This window comes from Pseudorasbora parva, chromosome 22, assembly GCF_024679245.1.
Source record: "Pseudorasbora parva isolate DD20220531a chromosome 22, ASM2467924v1, whole genome shotgun sequence".
NCBI lineage: Eukaryota > Metazoa > Chordata > Actinopteri > Cypriniformes > Gobionidae > Pseudorasbora > Pseudorasbora parva.
This window is the reverse complement of record NC_090193.1, coordinates 3,985,762-4,006,973: the sequence shown is the minus strand read 5'-3', so window position 1 is coordinate 4,006,973 and position 21,212 is coordinate 3,985,762. Positions and strand designations below refer to the sequence as shown.

At 39.0% G+C, this 21,212-nt stretch overlaps 1 protein-coding gene across 7 annotated transcripts in view; it reads left to right on the top strand.

Moving 5' to 3' along the window:
- The window catches only part of lrp1aa (low density lipoprotein receptor-related protein 1Aa), a 244,372-nt gene that overhangs the window by 107,086 nt on the left and 116,074 nt on the right, over positions 1 to 21,212 (top strand). For 4 of the 7 annotated variants that reach the window (XM_067431417.1, XM_067431412.1, XM_067431415.1 and 1 more), the window contains exons 24-31: positions 1,316 to 1,513; positions 2,103 to 2,310; positions 4,318 to 4,482; positions 5,867 to 6,111; positions 9,329 to 9,460; positions 11,753 to 11,980; positions 15,847 to 16,021; positions 20,248 to 20,342. In XM_067431417.1, the coding sequence (XP_067287518.1) occupies positions 1,316 to 1,513; positions 2,103 to 2,310; positions 4,318 to 4,482; positions 5,867 to 6,111; positions 9,329 to 9,460; positions 11,753 to 11,980; positions 15,847 to 16,021; positions 20,248 to 20,342 (1,446 nt within the window). The remainder of the gene's footprint in view (positions 1 to 1,315; positions 1,514 to 2,102; positions 2,311 to 4,317; positions 4,483 to 5,866; positions 6,112 to 9,328; positions 9,461 to 11,752; positions 11,981 to 15,846; positions 16,022 to 20,247; positions 20,343 to 21,212) is intronic. The other 3 variants (XM_067431416.1, XM_067431414.1, XM_067431413.1) reach the window with 1 other exon arrangement.

Genomic DNA, 21,212 nt, shown 5'->3' with positions numbered 1-21,212 from the left:
TTCTGTCCTGTCCTGTCCTGTCCTGTCCTGTCCTGTTTTGTTCTTTGTTTTGTTTTGTTTTGTCTGGGTTTGTCTTGTCTGGTTTTGTTTTGTTTTGTTTTGTTTTGTTCTGTTCTGTCCTGTCCTGTCCTGTCCTGTCCTGTCCTGTCCTGTCCTGTCCTGTCCTGTCCTGTTTTGTTCTTTGTTCTGATATGTTTTGTCTGGGTTTGTCTTGTCTGGTTTTGGTTTGTTTTGTTCTGTCCTGTCCTGTCCTGTCCTGTCCTGTCCTGTTTTGTTCTTTGTTCTGATATGTTTTGTCTGGGTTTGTCTTGTCTGGTTTTGGTTTGTTTTGTTCTGTCCTGTCCTGTCCTGTCCTGTCCTGTCCTGTTTTGTTCTTTGTTCTGATATGTTTTGTCTGGGTTTGTCTTGTCTGGTTTTGGTTTGTTTTGTTCTGTCCTGTCCTGTTTTGTTCTTTGTTTTGTTTTGTTTTGTCTGGGTTTGTCTTGTCTGGTTTTGGTTTGTTTTGTTCTGTCCTGTCCTGTCCTGTTTTGTTCTTTGTTTTGTTTTGTTTTGTTTTGTCTTGTCTGGGTTTGTCTTGTCTGGTTTTGGTTTGTCTTGTCTGGTTTTGTCTGGCCCTGTCCTGTCCTGTTTAGTTCTTTGTTCTGATTTGTTCTCTGTTTATATTTGTCTGGTTTTGTCTGGCCCTGTCATGTCCTGTTTTGTTCTTTGCTCATGAAATAGCTTCTGAATGAAAAGCATTTGACAAAACATCCTAAAGGGTTTCCATAAACAGATGGAAAGAATCGGTAAAGGCCTGTAAAAAAATAAAATAAACTAGAACACAAATGAAAACTGTTCATGGTTCTCAGTGTTTGGGAGAAGATGACAGCTATGTGCACTGGACAAAAACTTTCACTCGTGCACAGGAAGTGGACTTCAATTAAGTTTTTTGCAGTTGGTTTAAGAGTTGGTATGTGATAGAAAGCACACTGAAAATTGTGGGGAAAAAGTTTGGAAGCATAATTGGTGGTTTATTTTTGTAATGAAAGAATGTAAATTTCTCAAGAAGAAAGAGGGGTGGAGATTTACCGTCGCAGGAAGTGGCACAGCAGCTCACTCAGCCAATCAAATGATGAATTATGTATTGCTGGATGTATTTCACATTCCTTTGAGAAATAAAAATCATTTAGATAAACAGAGGAAATGTCACACATGTATGTGATTTGCCAATCTCACATCATTTTTCAGACATGTTAAAAAAGCATTTACCCAGTTCACTACCTTAGCGAATCATGAGTTTTATGGCATTCTTTCAGTGAGTTCATTGTATTTCCAGATCCATTTAAACCCTTCATCATCTTCTCCAACCGTCATGAGATCCGACGGATTGATCTTCACAAAGGAGAGTTCAGCGTGTTAGTGCCAGGCCTGAGGAACACCATCGCTCTTGACTTCCACCTCAACGAGAGCTCGCTCTATTGGACTGATGTCGTTGAGGACAAAATTTACCGTGGGAAGCTGTCAGAGAATGGTGGTAAATTAACTATTACTCATTTTTAACTATTTACAAAAAATGCAAATCTGTCACAAACCTACGTAGATTCAGCAGGAAGTGAGACTGGAATTACTGACGACTCGTTTCAGTTCAGAATCACTTCTTTCTTTGAGGAGAAAATAACTATTTATCTGCACTTTGATCTTTGAAACTTTGCAGAGCTTTTACATTAATAAACAGCTCTATTAAACACTACATGAAAGATGACACTTTAATACTTTGCAGGTATCATTTTTATTATTGTCATATAAATAAATATTTTAACAATATTGCTCAACTGCTTATTACTATTTGAAAAACATTTGTGTGCCAATTAATTCACTTTATTAAGTAATGTGGTACAATCAACATTTTTTTTTTTAACAATCTCAAGACCTTGACCACCTTCTTAATGCTCGACAACAAAATATTTAAAAAAAAACGTAATTAAGACAAACAAAAAAATGTGACATGCCACTGACTATAATATGGACCTTTTACAATTAACCAAAAGTTAGGTAAACAACTATATTCCCATACATATATTGTCTCTGTTCCTCTTTCTTTCCTCCATTTGTATTTGACGCAGCAGCACTGACCAGTTTTGACGTGGTGATCCAGTATGGGTTAGCTACTCCTGAGGGTCTGGCTGTAGACTGGATCGCTGGAAACATCTACTGGGTGGAGAGTAACCTAGATCAGATCGAAGTTGCCAAACTGGACGGTACGATGCGGACCACTCTACTAGCTGGAGATGTGGAGCATCCGCGAGCCATCGCTCTGGACCCCAGAGAAGGGTAAGCAATCCATCATTACCACTTCTGAAACTTCTGTTGAGCCCCTTCAGTGTAACATGTGCTTCACAAGCTGTTTTAGAAGTATTAATTCTATTATAGTATTTGATCATATTTAAAAAGACAAAGCATAAGCTAAAACAACTAAAAAAGAAAGATATAAGATGGCATTGTTTTCATTTGTGTCTTTAACTGTCATTTGTATTTATGAATAAGGGTTCTGTAAGGGATCATTTGTGTCTTTATCTGTTTTTGGTGGGTTTGACATGTTTTAGTTCAATTTCCTGTGTTCGGTTTGTTTCTATGGTTTCTCATTGATTAAGTAAGTTGTACACCTGTGGCTTGTTTCATTGATTGGTTTGTTTGTGTTTTTAAGCTCTGAGTTTCTTTCAGTTCATTGTCCGTTCTCATCACAGTATACTAGTTGTTCTGTTTGGGTTTTGAGTCCAGTGTTTTGAGTTTACTGCCAGCCAATTGGTCCAGCTTTGCGCATCTTTACTTCAGCCTAGTGTGACAGATTCTCACTGTTTTGGAAAACATGAATATGTGAGAGGATTTTGCGGAAAAAAACATTCAGTTGTTGGTATGGAGCTACTGGAAAAATGCTATTTAACTATTTAAATGAATCCCCAGAGTGCGTATGTGACGTTTTAGCTCAAAATACCCTTCAGACAATTTTTATAGCATGTTAAAAGTGTGACATTTTGAGGGCGAGCAAAAATGCATAGTTTTTATTTGTGTCCCTTTAAATTCAAATGAGCTGTTTTCAGGAAGGGGTGGAGCTTCAAAAGCTCATGTTATCAGCTCTGATTACCTCACGCTGACACGCATTAAAAAGGGTTGAAATTGTTCAGCCTTTTATGTTCAAACCGAAGTCGGACAATAGGCTTGTTTGAGATGAGCAAAATCTGCGCAGAACCGATCACCGGTGATCAGTGTAAGATGCATGCCGTTAGAAATGTGTCTGAGGGCGGCCCGCCTTGCTCTGATGTCATGCTGACGTATGTCAAAAATCTCTCGCGATGGCGAGGCAGATGGGTCGGATTCTGCAGTCGAGCGCAGTTGCTCTCCACCGACTGCGCTGAACAAAAGCATGATGGGAAACGACTTGCTGACGACACAGCTTAATGCTTATTGGCTTAAACAACCGTGATATATTTTTCTTTTTTTTTATATTTGATTTTAAAACTCTGATATCATGTTTTATGTGAATAAATTATGTGTGAATATTCTCAAACTCTCGGAGAGTGTGATCTCTCTGTTTGTTATGTGATTGTGGTCATTTTAATAAAAATATATAAAAACATGTGTGTAATTAAAGTAAAAATGCTTGATAAACAGGTCTTTCGAATGGAAATAAATAACAAAAACTTTGGGTGTCTTGTTCATAATATTTATTTTCATATAAAAGCAACAGAACTTAAATTACATCCAGTTTATCAGCAGCAAAGCGCACGAGTGTGAATCCCGCGATATCCGCAACTGATCTCGCAGGTGTCTGATCCACTACGAGAGGAGAGAACTGTCCGGCTTGCCTGCACTTTTTTCACTCCTCCCCTCACTGCAGCCGCCTAGTCTTGCCTTTATTTCAGGCGAGGCAAGGCGCATCTCAAACAAGCCTAATGATGGAGAGACTCAAGAAGAAGTGATGTCACTAACCCGTGAAGAAGCTTGTTGTAGTCCCTACTTGTAGCCGTTTGTTGTAATAGCATAAATCATAACCACCCCTTTAAGTCCCAGAATTACCTTCAAATATCGTCTTGAGAATGGGGTGCCTTGAAGTGAGAATCACTGCTTTAAAGGAATGGGTTACCCAAAGAATAATAAATAAAAAAATAGACTCTTTGTTGTTCCAAATACAAGACAATTTTCGAAGAATGTCCACTGTGTTCTTTTCCATACAGTAAAAGCCAGCTCCATAAAGAATGCTCACGCTGTTTTGTTTTGACACTAGGAAAACTTTAGAAAGCAGCATGGAAAAAAGCCCTCATCTGTGCTCTGATTCTGTAGAATCCTATTCTGGACAGACTGGGATGCCAGCATGCCCAGGATAGAGGCTGCGTCCATGAGTGGACATGGCAGACGCACCATCCATAAGGAGACGGGAAGTGGAGGATGGCCCAACGGACTGACTGTGGACTACCTGGAGCGCCGCATTCTGTGGATAGATGCCAGGTAATGTTTAATGTGATGCACTATACCCATGTACTCGCTCAGAAAAAATAATTGTCACTGGGGAGTATCCTTAAAAGGACAACTTTGCATCTTATCTAGCCCTAAAAGGTATAATAAAAGGTGTAATAGAGTACAGTGCGATTCGTGACCATAAACCCTGATACGGCGATTGACTTCATCTTACGCAAAGAAAACAGTGACACAGTAAACAACAATGAACGACATACAGCAGATCTCATTCTTGCTTCTCGACATGTGGCTGTTATCACAAGAAGACATGCTTTGTTTGAGTCAAGGCTGCAGACCGCAAGGAAAAACAGCCGAAAAAGCCCCACAAATGACGATTTTCTGTCAACCAATCAACTTTCTGCAGTGAGTCTAGCTTCACCCTTTAGTACCAGACTGCTGTGCTAGGTCACCCAACGGAAGGGTGAAAAAAAGTGGTACGGTACGGTTCGGAATTAGTGCACCATTCACAACTTCTGACAGTGGAAACGGCAAAAATTGCATACCACACTGAACTCTACTGAACTGTTTTGCACATTTTTTTTCTGAGACTGTAGGCATGCTCCTGGATTAATGGAAGTTGGTCCTAGAAGAAAACAATCAGAGCCCTGACCTTTCCCCAATCCCTAACCCAAGGGTGTCAAATCCTGCTCCTGGAAGGCACAGTCCTGAGTTTAGCTACAACACACCTTCCTGGAAGTTTCTAGGAGGCCTTGATTAGCTGGTTTAAGTGTGTGTAATGAGGTCTAAACCTAAACTCTGCTAGATAGTGGCCCTCCTGGAGTAGGGTTTGACACCTCTGTCCTAGAACAATCCAAGCAGTGTCCTGACCCTATCCCAATCCCTAACTCAGGAGTGTCCAAAGAGTTTATCTCCAACCTGCTCTAATGTCACCTGTTGAATTTTAGGCTACGACGCATGTTAATATAGAAGAATAAAATGTCATCAGCATGCGCTAGTGACATTGTCAGAAATTTGCGTTGGCTATCTTTGGTTGCAAGAGGTATCTTTGAACCTCTTTCACTGTATGACGTTTAGGAGCCATGACCACAGAAATGGCCATGATTGGTCATTTTCATCTGGGACAGCCCAAAACCATAGAATGTGTAATGGGCAATACGCACTTTCCTGGAAGTCTCTAGTGATCCCGAAAACCTTATTGAGCTGGTTCTGGTGTGAAGTCTCGTGGAATGTGTGTGACCTAACAGGAGCAGATTTGAACACCCTTGCCCTAACCATCGACAATTAATTTTCATAAATTAGGTGGCTAAACTCCACCCAATATTATAGAAATGTGTGCTTCCTATCAGAAATGCATGACCATAGAAATGGTTTATTTATGTCTTATTTATGTCTTATGTCTTTATTTGTGTCTCAGATCGGATGCGATCTATTCAGCCAAGTATGACGGGTCAGGACTGATCGAGGTGCTCAGAGGACACGAGTATCTCTCGCATCCGTTTGCTGTGACGATGTACGGCGGAGAGGTTTACTGGACAGACTGGCGCACAAACACACTGGCCAAAGCCAACAAATGGACAGGAAACAATGTCACTGTGGTTCAGAGAACAAACACGCAACCTTTCGATCTGCAGGTCTACCACCCATCTAGACAACCGCAAGGTAATATTCAAACTTTATTTCAAATTTACTCCGATATCAATATTACTAAATCTTGCTTCAAATCAGTGGTATATAACAAAGTACCATAGAGTAACAATCTGATTCCATCAATATGTCACTATAGAAACTTTTTATAAAGAGTTGATTTGAAATTTTTGATTGTAATGAATTCCAAAAGTAGATTTTTCCCCTTAAACCAGTCAAATGTAATTCATGTCGTGTCAATCACGAGTTGAATACATTAGTGTCATATTGATTGGCACGTGACTTTATGGTTGAGCTGACCAATGAAATGGCTGTAGGATGGGGTTTGTGTTTAACTGGTTTGGAGGAACCACAGAGGAACGATATTGTTGTAATCACTTTTGAAGTGATTTTCTTTCCCCCAGCTGATGAACGACATTGGCTACGTTTACATGCAACCAAATAATCCTTTAGCAATCATCTTGACGGCTCAGTCGGACAGAAAAGCCTTCATGTAAACACCTTAATCGATTGAGCTTGAATGAAATGAAATGAATGGTGGTTTATTCATTTTCTAATCTGATCGAGAGGATATGTAAACATTGGTCGGATTGAAAAACGAAAATGGAAAGGACTGCACATGTGTAATGACGTATATATGGTGTAATGACGTAATGACGTGCGGAATGAGCTGCAGTTGTTTTTAAATATAATGACTCGTCATCTCCCAATCAGGACCCGAAAGAGATAAATATTAACTCTGCTTTTTAAAACAAAGAAAAAGAAGCAATGTAGGAGAATAGTATGCTCACACAGTATATTTGTACAGTGTGCGCATGTCAAAAATCTTTTCTGATTTGAAGCTTTTGACATACTGTATAAAACGCACATCAACCTGATCAAATTATTTAGCGTTCATGTAAACACTACAGTCAGATTCACCAATCAGAATGGATTTTTTCCGATTGAAACAAAAGGTGTGTATGTAAACATAGCCATTGGCAGCCAATCAGAATCCACTTAAAAGACTTTAAAAAGCATTTAAAGTGACAGGTGACAAAAATGCAGAACATGCTTATTATAAATAGATTGATACTTTCCTGTAGATCAACCATTAGAGCGTGGCACGAGCAAAACCAAGGTCATGGGTTCAATTCCCAGAGAAAGCAAGAACTGACAATAATGTTAAATGTGTACCTTGAATGCAATGTAAGTTGCTTTACATAAAAGCATCTGCCAAATGCATAAATGTAAATGTAATGATATTGTCTGTTGGTGTAGATGCTAATATACTTATTATTATAGATATCGTTATAGTTATTATTCTTGGTGTGAACGAGCCTTTAGACCAACAGAATTCCCCCAAATATTGTCCCATGTAGTCAAACACAGTTCACTCTAAGGGGTACTTCAGCGCTGGGAAGATTAATCTGTATTTAAACTGGGTCATCAATGTAGTTGAATTTGGTGCCTTCTAGACTGAGAAAAGACAGAAAATGTATTTTTGTCTCATGGGGATGAAAGACTACAATTCCCAGAATGCTTCACTGCCCTGTGAGGCCATTCCCAAAGCCACCGCTACTGGATTACAGTGACAGAAATTGAGAACTGACACTACAATTAAAAACTGAACGTGTCTGTTCAATTTAATGATCGAGTCGCCGCACGAGTCTCACAGCACTGAGCACTAACTGCAGGAGTGAGATAAATGAGCTGATGAGCTCTCGTGATGAGAACTGAGGTAATCACGACCACACTCGCAGCATACATTCACAACGCGAGTTCAGTCTGGCGCGTTTCAGTTCATGCCTTTGCAAGCTTAACTTTCATAGAAATTAATTTGAGAAGTTAAAAGACTTCCATTGCTCACCATAGCTCCGTTTAAATGAGTGCCTGAGCTGAGCTGTGAGTGTGATCTCCATCCCTCATGCGCGGGTTCAAAACATGAGGAAATGGCTCCCTCTGCTGGCTGTAGTCTTTAGCCTTTGGCCAAACATTCCTCCTATGATGCAAATATCGTCAATTTGCATCATAGGAGGAATTTTTCCAGAAATGAAATGCATAAATCTCTTGTCTCAGGGAGATATGAGGGAGGAAAGCACATTTATTTGAATATACTCCAGGGTTTCTACTGATATAAAGCGATATGCTAATCACTGAAGTAACCCTTTAACAAGTCTACCAAATGTATGTCTTCCAAAATAATTGATTAATTTGTTGTGTTACTAATTTAAATTTTGCAAGAAATCTGTAGTTGCCTTGATAAATTCATTGGCTAAATGAGTGAATTAGTGTTCATTCACTAATTCCCTCACTTAGCCGATAAATTCATCAAGGCAACTACAGATTTCTTGCAAAATATTAAACTTGACAAAACCAAGTAGTGTTACCCTGGACAATTTAAATCTGAATGCATGAGATTGCATTAAAGTTATCTCAGCAATTATTTTTTAAAGTGTAAAAAAGATACACACATATTGGGTAAAATTGTGCATATTTATTTCATTATAACTTTTCATTATTAGTTGCATTTCTCTCATCACATTGAGCTCATCACAATGCATTCTGGGATGCTTATAATAATAATGAAGATTCATATGATCCCGTCGTGGCTTTTATCTCCTCAAGCACAGTTGATTCATTCCAGATACCACAATATTCAACATGGAGAGTCATTCTGAGCGTTTAATAGCGGCTTGTTTTCTTGTTGAGTTTTAATTGTTTGATCAGTTATTAAGTAAACTTTAAGACCGCGGGTCAAATTGAGAGAGGGGCCAGTCGGTTTGATGGGCACACATGTTGATGGTGTTTGGCGCTTAATAATGCAGCTTGTGAATAAACTTGTCATGATAGTTTAGCTCACTGGCTTCATCTTATAGAGGCAGACATCTGTTTATTCATGTCTGACGGGAGCAGACAGAGGGGATGAATTGGTTTAGACATGCTTTCAGAAGCTTCTCTGTCTGTTTTAAACCTTTACCCTTTGGATTTCTCTGTCTTACTTTTCATCATACTATCAAAATACCCCAATGAATACACATACCAAGTAAGCGCAGATTCTGATAATCGCAAAATACTCAAACGTTGGTCAGTTAATCTGCACAGCATGGCCGACATATCAGTCTGTCATCAGTTCCTGTCTCAGCTGGTTTGGTTTCTTGGCCATACATTTGAATGTGGCAATGACACAATAAAGCTCAATTAATTCACCTCCTCTTTATTTGGATCTGTTTCTCTCTCTCTCTCTCTCCAGCGCCGAACCCGTGTGCTGCTAACGGTGGTTTGGGTCCATGTTCTCACCTGTGCTTGATCAACTATAATCAGACGTTCTCCTGCGCCTGTCCTCACCTCATGAGACTGAGTGAAGACAACCACACCTGCTACGGTATGAACTAGAGCTCGACCTGATTCATTCACAACCTGACAGAGTCTCATCATGTAGTCTTCAATGGGCTTTTGGAAGAGTCTTGCATGAACGAAAACAGCAGTGTTGTTAGTTACCTGAAATTTAAACTATGAAAAACTTTGTTTTTGTTTGTCAAGACCAGTGTTGGGAACGTTACTTTAAAAAAGTAATTAGTTATAGTTACTCACTACTTGTTCCAAAAAGTAACTGAGTTAGTAACTGAATTACTCTATAATAAAAGTAACTCGTTACAAGGGAAAGTAACTAACTGCGTTACTGTAAAAAAAAAAAAATATTGGTATAAGTCATAGAATTTTTTTTTTTAACCAGTTTTCACAAGTCAGTTGAAATGAGTAGAACAGAAAAGTGTTTATAACTTTTTAAATGTTCAAATATGTAAAATGACTTGGATTCCCCCAATATTAAATGTTAAATGAATAAAATGGACACTAAATAGAATAAATTATTATTATGAAACATTGTACACTAATCTACACTATTTTAATGTTGCTGTGGGACAATGTCAGAGACACCTATCAAATTCAATACATTATTGTAACTATCAGTAATATAGTGGAACAATAAAACAAAATATAAGTTATTAATTATAAAAAATATATTAGCCAAATTTACATAGCCTAGACTCTTTGTAGTGCACATTGAAAATCTAAAACTGTCCCACAACTGTTAGACATACTGTAGCCTGCTTGAAGTATTTTCTTCCTCACAAAAGTAAACAGTTTAACAAGAAGTGCTCTCAAGTCTTTTATGGTGGGCTTACCCACTCTCTCTCTCTCCCGTGGGTATTTTCGCAATGATTACCCGGAAAGAATCCGACTCAACTGCCGACAACAGCAGCATGTCATCAACTATATATCTAGATATTTTTTTAATTCTGCCTGGGTGATAAGAGTTTGCAGTGGAGAAAAACCTAGTTTTGGTTGCTTTAATGTCATGTCTCAGTCTACTCCTTTCAGAGCGCGTGCCTGATCGGATGAAAACCGTTTCAGTGAGCTCAATTATAGTAACGCCGCATTTTATTCTCGGTAACGGTAACAGCGTTGTAACGGGGGAAACAGTAATTAGTGTGATTACTCGTAACTGAAAAAATTAACGCCGTTAGTAACGCCGTTTATCTATAACGCCGTTATTCCCATCACTGGCCAAGACCCACTGAAGTGCCTTGAAACGCACAGCATTATTCAATCTGTGGATGTATTTTCCACTGAAACAGGAAGATAGTGGGGACATATCGAACAGCTCCTCCCCTTTTTTAAAATAGCCAATAGTTTTTTAGTTTATATCACAGCTCGTCCAGAGCCGTTGATCTCAGTAAAGCCGCAGTTTCCTCCTAATCTCCTCCATATCGCTTAAAAACACAGCACTGTGTGCAGAATTCAAAGGGGTATGATATGTTTTCTGGTCTCCGGTTATCTCTGTGCTGTTGCGTCTCTGGACCAACTCGATCACATGACCGGATTTACCAAACAGGGCAAATTAGAGAGAGAGTGCAATCTCATAAAAGCGCAGATGGGAGTGGAAAGTACAGCTCATGATATACTGACATTAATTCATACAACTTGCTTGCTACACTTCGATTCTTTAAATCTATTTTATACCATAGGTCAACTGTATTTGGTTTTTGGTGCTTTTCGTGATCTTTGCTCCAGTCACCAGTTCACTTTCATTATATAGTATTTAGAGAAAGAGAAAGATAATAATATAGTACTTTTAAATTCATTTTTATAAATCCTAATATTTGTTAAATAGTTGACTTCTATGAGATGTAAAATAAAGACAGTCATATGGGTTTGGAACAACATGACGGTGAGGTTGTATTTTTTATTTTTATTTTTTTGTTGCTAGCGGTCGATATCTTGGCGTCTCTTTTGTGCTGCCTAACCGGCTGTTGGTTATCGCAGTCAGAAGATGACTTTTCCCGTAGTTCGTAAAAACATATATGAATTATATTTACAGTAACACTATCACAGTGGAACTTTTCTTTAAAGATGCTCTGTCAAGAGAGTCTGTTGTTCTCTGCTGTCCCATATAAACTCCAAACACACCCTAAGAGTGTATTGTGTGTGATATGAAGGATTTTTTTTCAGGGTTGAAAGAAATTTCTGTAAACTTAACAGATAAGGTACTGGTAATTTTTTCAGTTAATAGATCTTCACATTCAAAATATTTTTCTTGGATGATTTTTTGGTTGTTGCTGCTTTTACTGCCTGTCTCCTCTAGTCAGTACGGGTGTGTCTGTCTCTCTTCCAGAGTCACGTCAGTTCCTGCTGTACGCCCGTCAGATTGAGATAAGAGGAGTGGACATCTATAATCCATACTACAACTACATCATCTCCTTCACCGTCCCTGACATCGACAACGTCACAGTTGTGGATTACGACGCTCTGGAGAAGCGTATCTATTGGTCGGATGTTCGGACTCAGACCATCAAGAGGGCCTTCATCAACGGCACAGGAATAGAGACAGTGGTGTCTGCAGGTACAGCATACACCAGTCTGATTGGAATAAAAGCAGATGCACACGTACAGTTCTGGACAGTGTACAAGATACTTGACAACACTTATATTGCAAGCTGTTTTAGCTTTTAATGTTCCTAGCATAGTTTAGAATTACATTTTGTATTAGCAGAACTTCAATTTTAAATACACTAACTTTCAAAAGGTGTAGGGTTGGTAAGATTGAAGAAATTAATACTTTTAATGCATTACATTGATCAAAAGTGACATCATGTTACAAAAGATGTCTTTTAGATTGAGTCTTAGAAAATTGAGTCTAATCCAAATAAATGCTTTTGAACTTTTTATTAATCAAAGAATCCTGAAAAAAATCAGCAAAAAATGTGCACAGGGCTCCAGACTGCGACTAAGGGTGCTTTCACATCTCCAGTTCGGTTCATTTGGTCCAAACCAAGGGCAAACAATTATACATTGTTGCATTTTTCAGCTTTTTTGGTTCCTTTTCACACCACACTGATTGCTTTGGCCCGAACCAGTTGAAACGAACCAAAACGCAGGCACGTGACAACATCCACATCACTCATTGGCCATGGCGTATTTCCTAAACTGCTTTTCGATTGGTCAGAATTTACGTATGGAAAAATGCCAACAGAAGAGGCAAAGCCAGCAAACTATAATAACACTATGGAGAGACGACTGCGCGGGCCAGTTTTGTCCCTGGCCATAATCTACTACACTGTGTGTATTTACCACAGTATGCAAACAATACATTTCTATAATGTAGCGCGGATGCGACATGAAAACAACATTCTAATGCACTGCAGACGGCGAGCGCGCATCACTCGTCACTTCAAGCGGAGGCGTGCATTAATTATTAACTCTTGACATGCTCATCTTCCCGAAAATATTGCCAACGATCTATCAGGTAATAATATCATGCACACAATGTCAGCGCAGCCGACTACGGCAGCTGGTTCAGTCCAAAAATGATCAGTACTTTTGCAGTTGGTTCTGTTCGAGGTCGGATCACGTTCTCACCACAAACGAACCACTCCAGAGTTCATTTGAAAGCGTACCGAGACCAGCTCTTCAAGGAGGTCTCGGTACGCTTGTTTGGTCCGCTTTTGGTGCACACCCGAGTGCGATTGCTGCTTTCAGACCTGACCAAACGAACCGCACCAAAGAGGGAAACGAACTCTAGTACGATTCAACCGAACTAAATGAGGCAGGTGTGAAAGCACCCTAAAACGGTCGCATTCGCAACCAAAAATATACATTTGCGAGTGATATTTTGCTGAGACCGCCACTGCAGACGATATAAATGTACATGTTATGATTAAAAATTCACTTTTGAATATTATTATTATTAAACATAAAATCAGTAGGTTTGAAAATGTTGTCACAGTGAAGAATCAACTTTTCTTGCCAATGGATTACAGTGAAAGCAGCAGCAGCGCGCTCTCCCTTCATAACTCACTGAAGCTGTCAGTCAGTGCTCTCTGATTTCAGCACACTTCAATGAATCTAACTTAAGTGCACAATAAATCTTTCATTTACAGTGAGTTGGCGCTTTTTTCACACGGAAGTGTGAAAACTGATGGTTGAATTAAATTTAGCTGAGGGGGAACAATGAGGGCTGCGTCTTTTTTATGTTGTCTTACATTTAAATGACTAAATTAATGCTAGGCCTGACTATTTAAGTGACTGTTTTCTGATTATAAACTAAGTATTAAATTATTAATGCTGTTAAAGGTGCACTATGCAGCTTTCCGTCAACTGAAGGGCGCCTGTTCGAAACAAAGGCATAGTTTGATGACGCCAAGTGTGAGCGCAGTATCTTGGGACATGTGGTCTTCACCTCACGGCCGGTGGGAAATAGGACTCGGGCAGAAATCATGTTGATGGATGCGGTTATTAACGTTACTGTAGTGTAAAGCAGAGCAGGAGTGAGTGTTGTGGACCTGAGCACGGCCGCTGGAGCGATTGTTACACAAACACACGGCTCGCGAGCACCGGGACTTTTATTATGACAGGACGGGACACAGTGGCTGGGCACGCACAATTCTGCTTTTTCCGGTTATGATTAGGTAAAGCAGCTCTGTTTATCATATTAGATACATTTAAGTGTGTTTAAAATGATGTTCTGACGTTACTCTGTGCGTTCGCTCGGCGCTGCTGTGACATGTTCACACTGCTAAGAGAAAAGCGCTTCTGCAGAATAAAACCGAGGGTAACGCAGATATGACGCGATTGACAGGCGACTCGCTCAAACGCGATGCTGACACGTCCCGGTCCTTAGTTAAAAATGTTCTCACAATTTACAAATAGTTTTTGGGATCTATTTGGGATATTGTAAGTACTTAACTGAACAAAATATATAACACTGGCATAGTGGTTTTTGGATATTTTACTGCAAAAATACTACATAGTGCACCTTTAAAGCGTCCCCAGGACATTGAAGATACCAACACTCCAACAAGTGACATTTGACCGGATGTTCTCCAGCTAGATTATATCATTGCAGAAGTTCTTAAGAACGCTCTGTGTATATGATCAATGGCATGTGAAGAGCTGCATTTCACCAAATTGACCTCTCAGATATTACTAATGAAGAAAAATAGATGAGGTGTGTGACAAACATACGACCACATTTATGCATTAGGAGGAGGACGAACTATGGTGACGCTGACATTATTATGGTCTGTGACACTGGTTCAGATTCTTTGTGACTGGATGTAGTTCTCAAGTTGGAAAAGCAATTCAGTTCCTACTTTAAGTGAATCTTAGTTACCAGGACATCCTCAAGATGGATGAAAGTACTGATGCTGTAAAAGCAAGCAGACGTGACAACACATGACAAAATTTAAAACAATTATTTTGTGGCACTTCAGTCCAGGCCACTGAAGCAGCACGACTGTTTTCAACACTAATCATAATCATAAAGGTTTCTTGAGCATTAAATCATGTTAGAATGATTAGTGAAGGATCATGTGACACTGAAGACTGGAGTAATGAGGATAAAATCAGCTTTGATCACAGGAATAAATTACACTTTGCTATATATTTACATGGAACACATTTTAAAAGTAATAATATTTCACAATATTACAGTTTTTTCCTGTATCTTTGAACAAATAAATGCAGTCTTGGTGAGCAGAAGATACTTATTTCAAAAACAGTTTAAATTCAAAAGCAGATCCTTGATTATGGGAATTATCAAAATGTAATTATTGCTTTATACAGCCTCGACGAAAAAGGATTTATAAATGATGGTTGTTAGAATAACAGTTCACTGTCTATGCTGTCATCACCGACTTTCTTTCTTCTGTGGAACACTAAAGGAAGATATTTCAATAAAGGTCTCAGTGTTTTTGTCCATACAATGAAAGTCAATGTCGTTTTGGACCCCGATGAGTTTCATGATATGGACACAAACAGTAATATCTTCTTTTGTGTTCTGCAGAAGAAAGAAATGTTTGAAACGAGATGAGGGTGAGTAAATGATGACAGGAATTTCTACCCTGTCCCGAGTTCACACAAGGCTTTAGAGAACAGCAGGATGTTGTTGTTGGTTAAATCTTGTTATTGTGTGTATGAGACTCATGGTCATTGTTTACGCTGCAGAACTGCTGTCGTGTTTACAGTCGAGTGTTTTCTGGAGAGTGCTGTTTAAGTAAAATTAGCACAGCCCTCAAAACCAAATTACAGACATGTCGGGTTTTATGATGAAATAATGACTCACACTTTACCATCCGTGTTTCTGTTCATCCAGATGTTTATCCCTGTGGAAATGCACTGAATGCCAATGTTTAGATTTCTGTGTCTGTCATCTGATTATATTGATTCAAACAATTCATATCTGGAAATGGTTATTTTGTGTGTGATCAGATATTCCCAACGCACATGGTCTGGCTGTGGACTGGGTTTCACGCAATCTCTTCTGGACCAGCTACGACGGCAATAAGAAACAGATCAACGTGGCCAGACTGGATGGCTCCTTCAAAAACGCTGTTATTCAGGGCCTGGACAAGCCCCATTGCCTCGTTCTGCATCCTATACTGGGGTGAGCGCACTCGTGCTGCAAACACTTGAGACATTTACACATGCAACCCTGCCCTCAAACACGTTTTAATTCCTCAAGGCAGAAAAATAAATGCATAACAGGATGCAACCACATGTTTTCTCATTCGACATTATGATACAGTACAGGCTTTAGGATATTTTTCATTTGGACTGGGTTTTTTTTCATGAGAAAGAACAAAATACATATTATTTGCAGCAAAAACAGAGAGACACTTTTCCAAATTTGTTATAAGAGGCTTTTAATGCAAGTTTTTAAATCTAGCCCATATTTTAGACATTAGCTATGTTTTGTACATTTTGTGCTATCACATAAAAAAAACACTTTATTTTGATGCTTCCCAACTGACATTCTACTGACTACAAGTAACTTTGCAATTATATGTCAACTTATTCTACTAATAGGATGGGAAACGCCTGGATGGAAACGCCAAATTGTGCATACTTTCTAAAAAGGCTCATAAAAAACGTGTACACTCAATTGAGCCAGATAAAAAATGTTTTTAATCTCATAAAACACATTTGATAAATAATACATTTTTCAATGTGATGGGATGGCATAACTGGAAACGATCTCGTTGCACAACATCTGAAATATGGTTTGGTTGCTCTGAAATGCCTGAGCAAAGTCTGTCATCAAAGTTGTTCGGTATAATCCCCTCCTTGACTGCTATCACCAGACCAAGCTCAATTTAAGATTAAACATTGGTCTGGGGAGTCTGCTCTGTATTTTCTTCTGCACAAGTAGAGGCGTGATCAACGGGCATTATTTGAATAATCTGTACACCATTGGATAGTCCTTCAACCAATCAGACCACAAGATCAACGGGCAACGACCTTTTACAGTCTACGGCAACGACCAATCATTCTATCAGTCATCATGTTAAACCCGCCAATAGCATGCCAGGTGGATAAGCCAGTCTGTGATTGGTTCTCGCAAAAGTGTAACAGAAGCAGTAGAAATTAATATACAGTTTTCCAGACTGAGTTGAAATCAAATCGCCGTCAGATCAGGCTGGGTTTACCCAGTCTAATGCCCTCCCAGAACTGACGGCATTCCCAACCAGCAGCATCTGCCTCAGAAAGCAAGAATGTTTGCAAATGTTTTAGGCGATATTCCCATTTTGCGCACAAGTTAAATTCACAACTGTGGATGGAAACACTGCTATTGATCTGTGCATTTGCATGCAAAAAATTGTCAATTAATGAATCTGTGTTGAACAATCATTAAAGTCGACATGAAATGTCTTTCACATTTCCAGTGCGGGAGTCGTCATAGTTGGGTTAACTTTGATAGCGGTGAATGAGAGTATACATTAAATATATATTTTTTGGTGTGCCCTTTTTCTCAAATAGCAAAAGAAAAACGGCACAATAGTAATTTCACAACTTTCAAAAAAAAGGGAAAAAATTGTGTGAGATTGATTACGGCAGTCAAAAGAGAGAAATACGTTTATTTTCACTGTCACTTTAATAGACGCTGTATTAAACAGCGTCACAGCTGCAGTAAGTTTTTTTTTTTTTATTTGATGCAAAAGTAATAAAATACAAAGTATTAGTTTTATAAATGTAGCAATGTAAGCAAACGAGCCGTTCAAAGGACCGTGGAGACAGTGGTGTGGAATAAAGGTCAAATAAAAGAAAAATACGGCGTTTGTGAAACTTCAGCCCTGGAAAAAACGAATCTGTATTTAAACTGGGTCATTAATGTAGTAGAAATTATTTTTGAATTTGGTGCCTTCTAGACTGAGAAAATACAGAAAATGTATTTTTGTCTTGTGGGGATGAAAGAGTACAATTCTCAGAATGCTTCACTGCCCTGTGAGGCCATTCCCAAAGCCACTGCTACTGGATTACTGTGACTGAGTTGGGGAAGACACTACTATTAAAAACTGAACGTGTCTGTACAATATAACGATCGAGTCGCTGCATGAGTCTCACAGCACTAACTCAGATTAGAAGTCAGGTTACATTTAACGTCATAAATGAGCTGATGAGCTCTCGTGATGAGAGCTGAGGAAATCGCGACCACATTCGCGGCATACATTCACAACGCGAGTTCAGTCTGGCGCGTTTCAGTTCATGCCTTTGGAAGCTTAAAGGTGCACTAGGCAACTTTCCGTCCACTGGAGGGCGCTTATTCAAAATAAATGCGTAGTTTGATGACGCAAAGTTTGAACGCAGTATCTTGGGACCTGCTTGGGACATGTGGTCTTCACCTCACAGCCGGTGGAAAATAGGACTCGGGCAGAAATCATGTTGATGGATGCGGTTATTAACGTTACTGTAGTGTAAAGCAGAGCAGGACCGAGTGTTGTGGAGCTGAGCACGGCTGCTGGAGCGATTGTTAAACAAATACCCGCCTCGCTAATACCATGACTTTTATTATGACGGGACGGGACACAGTCGCCGGACACTCGCACTGATCCGCTCTTCTGGTTATGATTTTGAGGTAAAGCAGCTCTGTTTATCATATTAGATACATTTAAGTGTGTTTAAAACGATGTTATGACGTTACTCCGTGCGTTCGCTTGTTCACACTGCTAAGAGTAAAGCGATCCTGCCAAATAAAACCCGAAACCGAGGGTAACGCAGATATGACGCAATTGACTGGCGACTCCCTCAAACGCAATACTGAAACGCCCTGGGGGGAAAGCACAATCATTTGATTATTCTCCAGGGTTTCTACCGATACAAAGTCATATGCTAATCGCTGAAGTAACCTTTTAAGACGTTATACTGCAGCTCATAAACACAACCAAGCCTAGAAAAAAAAAAAAACACGGCACCACCCCTTTAAAATGCATCATCACAGTCTGTGAAATGGGTCCATTGTGCCGTATTTCAGAGTGAAACGCTTCTAGAATAAAAACAGGGGCTTGATTTTGTCCGTGGGGAATTGATTGGATGGTTGTGGTTTGCTATTGGTGGATCTCATGTGAGTGACAGGTTGCCCCGCCCCTCTGTGAGAGGGAGGGGAAGATATTTTGATTCAAGATTATAAGATATAATAATGGTTTGCATTGATAAATCTATTATAATAAATACTGCAATATTCCATTAAAAAAATATGGCTTCATTATCGTCTACCATGCTGGTGGAAATGAAGCACATTATAAAATAACATCATAGAGTGTATTAATGCATGGAAGTGAACGAGAAACATTCGCTCATTTAAAAGATTCATTCAAAAGGATTTGTTCAGTGATTCATTCACAGTAGAAACACTAGTATGGCACATTCACTTTGAAGCCCCGGTTAAATATTAAATTAAGATAAATCATACACTGGCTTGACTTGATAATCCAGACCAAGATGCTTGATGCAACTGAACAATGAGATAACATTTAAAGGCACAATATATAAGATTATTGGATTAAAATATCCAAAAACCACTAGAATAATGTTATATATTTTGTTGATTGTGTACTTAAATTATCCCAAATGTTTCCAAGAATGTTTAAATCCAGAGAAATAAACAATTTTAACAAAAACACAGACCGTGTTCGTGCGTCTGTGCGTTACCCTCGATTTCTGGTTTTATTTTGTAGAAACTATGGACACCAAAGACAATTTAATGGGTATATGATGTGTTTTATGAGACAGGTGAGCAAATGTTTGGATCATTCATCGGCAGAAAACTAATCATTGTTATATAGCTCATCACGTTTAGTCTTGTTTAAATGTGTTTTTCTTGATTTACTGTGAGTACCATGTTTTAACATGTCTATTGTCTCGATGCATTGTGAACAAGTGTCTCATAGTAGCCACCGAGCGACCGCACAGAGTAGAATTATGATATAACTTTCAAGACTTTCAAATGTATGTAATATGACAAAACAGTGCCGTGTTACTCCACATACACATGAACGGAAGAAGATGACGACAACAACTCCCATGATTCAGTGAAATCAAGGCATCATCAAGCTGCTTCTTTGTTTTGAATAAGCGCCCTCTAGTGATGAAAATTACATACTGTGCCTTTAATAAACACCAGCACGAACCAACACCGTCTTACTAAGATGATATTTAAATGCTTAGTTTTATGATCAAAGCTCTGTAGCTTTAAACAATGCAATGCAAACCAATGACGATTGAGAGACGAACAAATAAACATAAAAGCCTAATGGAGGATATGTATACTAACATTTAAAAAATATGAATAATTGAGTTATTCATGTGTCTTTTCTTAAAATGTTTCATTTCCAGAAAGCTGTACTGGACTGATGGCGATAACATCAGCATGGCCAACACTGATGGCACAAACCGTACGGTGATCTTCACCAATCAGAAAGCTCCAGTGGGTGAGTGACAGCTGAGACAGAAGAGACTGTACTGACTGTACCCTGTGGTGTTCACACAGGCTCAAAACGCTTGTAACGGGATTGTACTGTGTTGTAGAACCACATTAGGACTAATTCAACAGATACATTACCTTCAGGGGATGACATGTGAATCATCCACCAAATTGTGATTTCCTTTGTGTCCTTCTGAGCTAACAAAAACAATTCATCAGTGTGAGAGAATCAGCGGGTTCAGTCCGCTGTGTTTATAGAACCATATTGTCTTACGTTTTTTGATCATGTTCATGCACTTTTTTGTGTGTTTATTTTCAGTCTTTATTAAATAAAAAAATGAATGTTAGTATAAAGGGAATCAGGACCTGGAGCCGGTATTGCCCCATATGTCAGAGCTCCATCCAGAGTCAGACTAGGACTCTGACATGTGTTCATCAGAGTGGTCAAAGACACTAGGACTTTTGTCACTCTATGAACCACAAATAAACACAACATTTTTTACTGGATTCAAGAGTTTTGTGGTTGAAATTTTAAAAACTATCAAATCTTTACCTCAGGGGTCAATTTGACCCCCTTCAAAATGAATGGAATGCGAGGAATGCTTCACTAAACATAGAAGAAAAAAAAAAGCTCAAAATTCAAACTAAAAATGCTAAAACTTTACCCAAAAAAGGTTTTTATAATGTCTACATGTGTACCTGTATGCATACTAAAGAAAAACTGACTTTAGGACCCAGCGGAACAGCTCATTTGCTCCATATAGAGCTGTAAGGCCATCTAGGTCTGGACTCTATCGCAGCTTTCATTGGTCAAGGACCGCCCATGAGGACGTTTGACTGACATGTAACGCAACCAATCACAGTTCGTTTTGTTCAC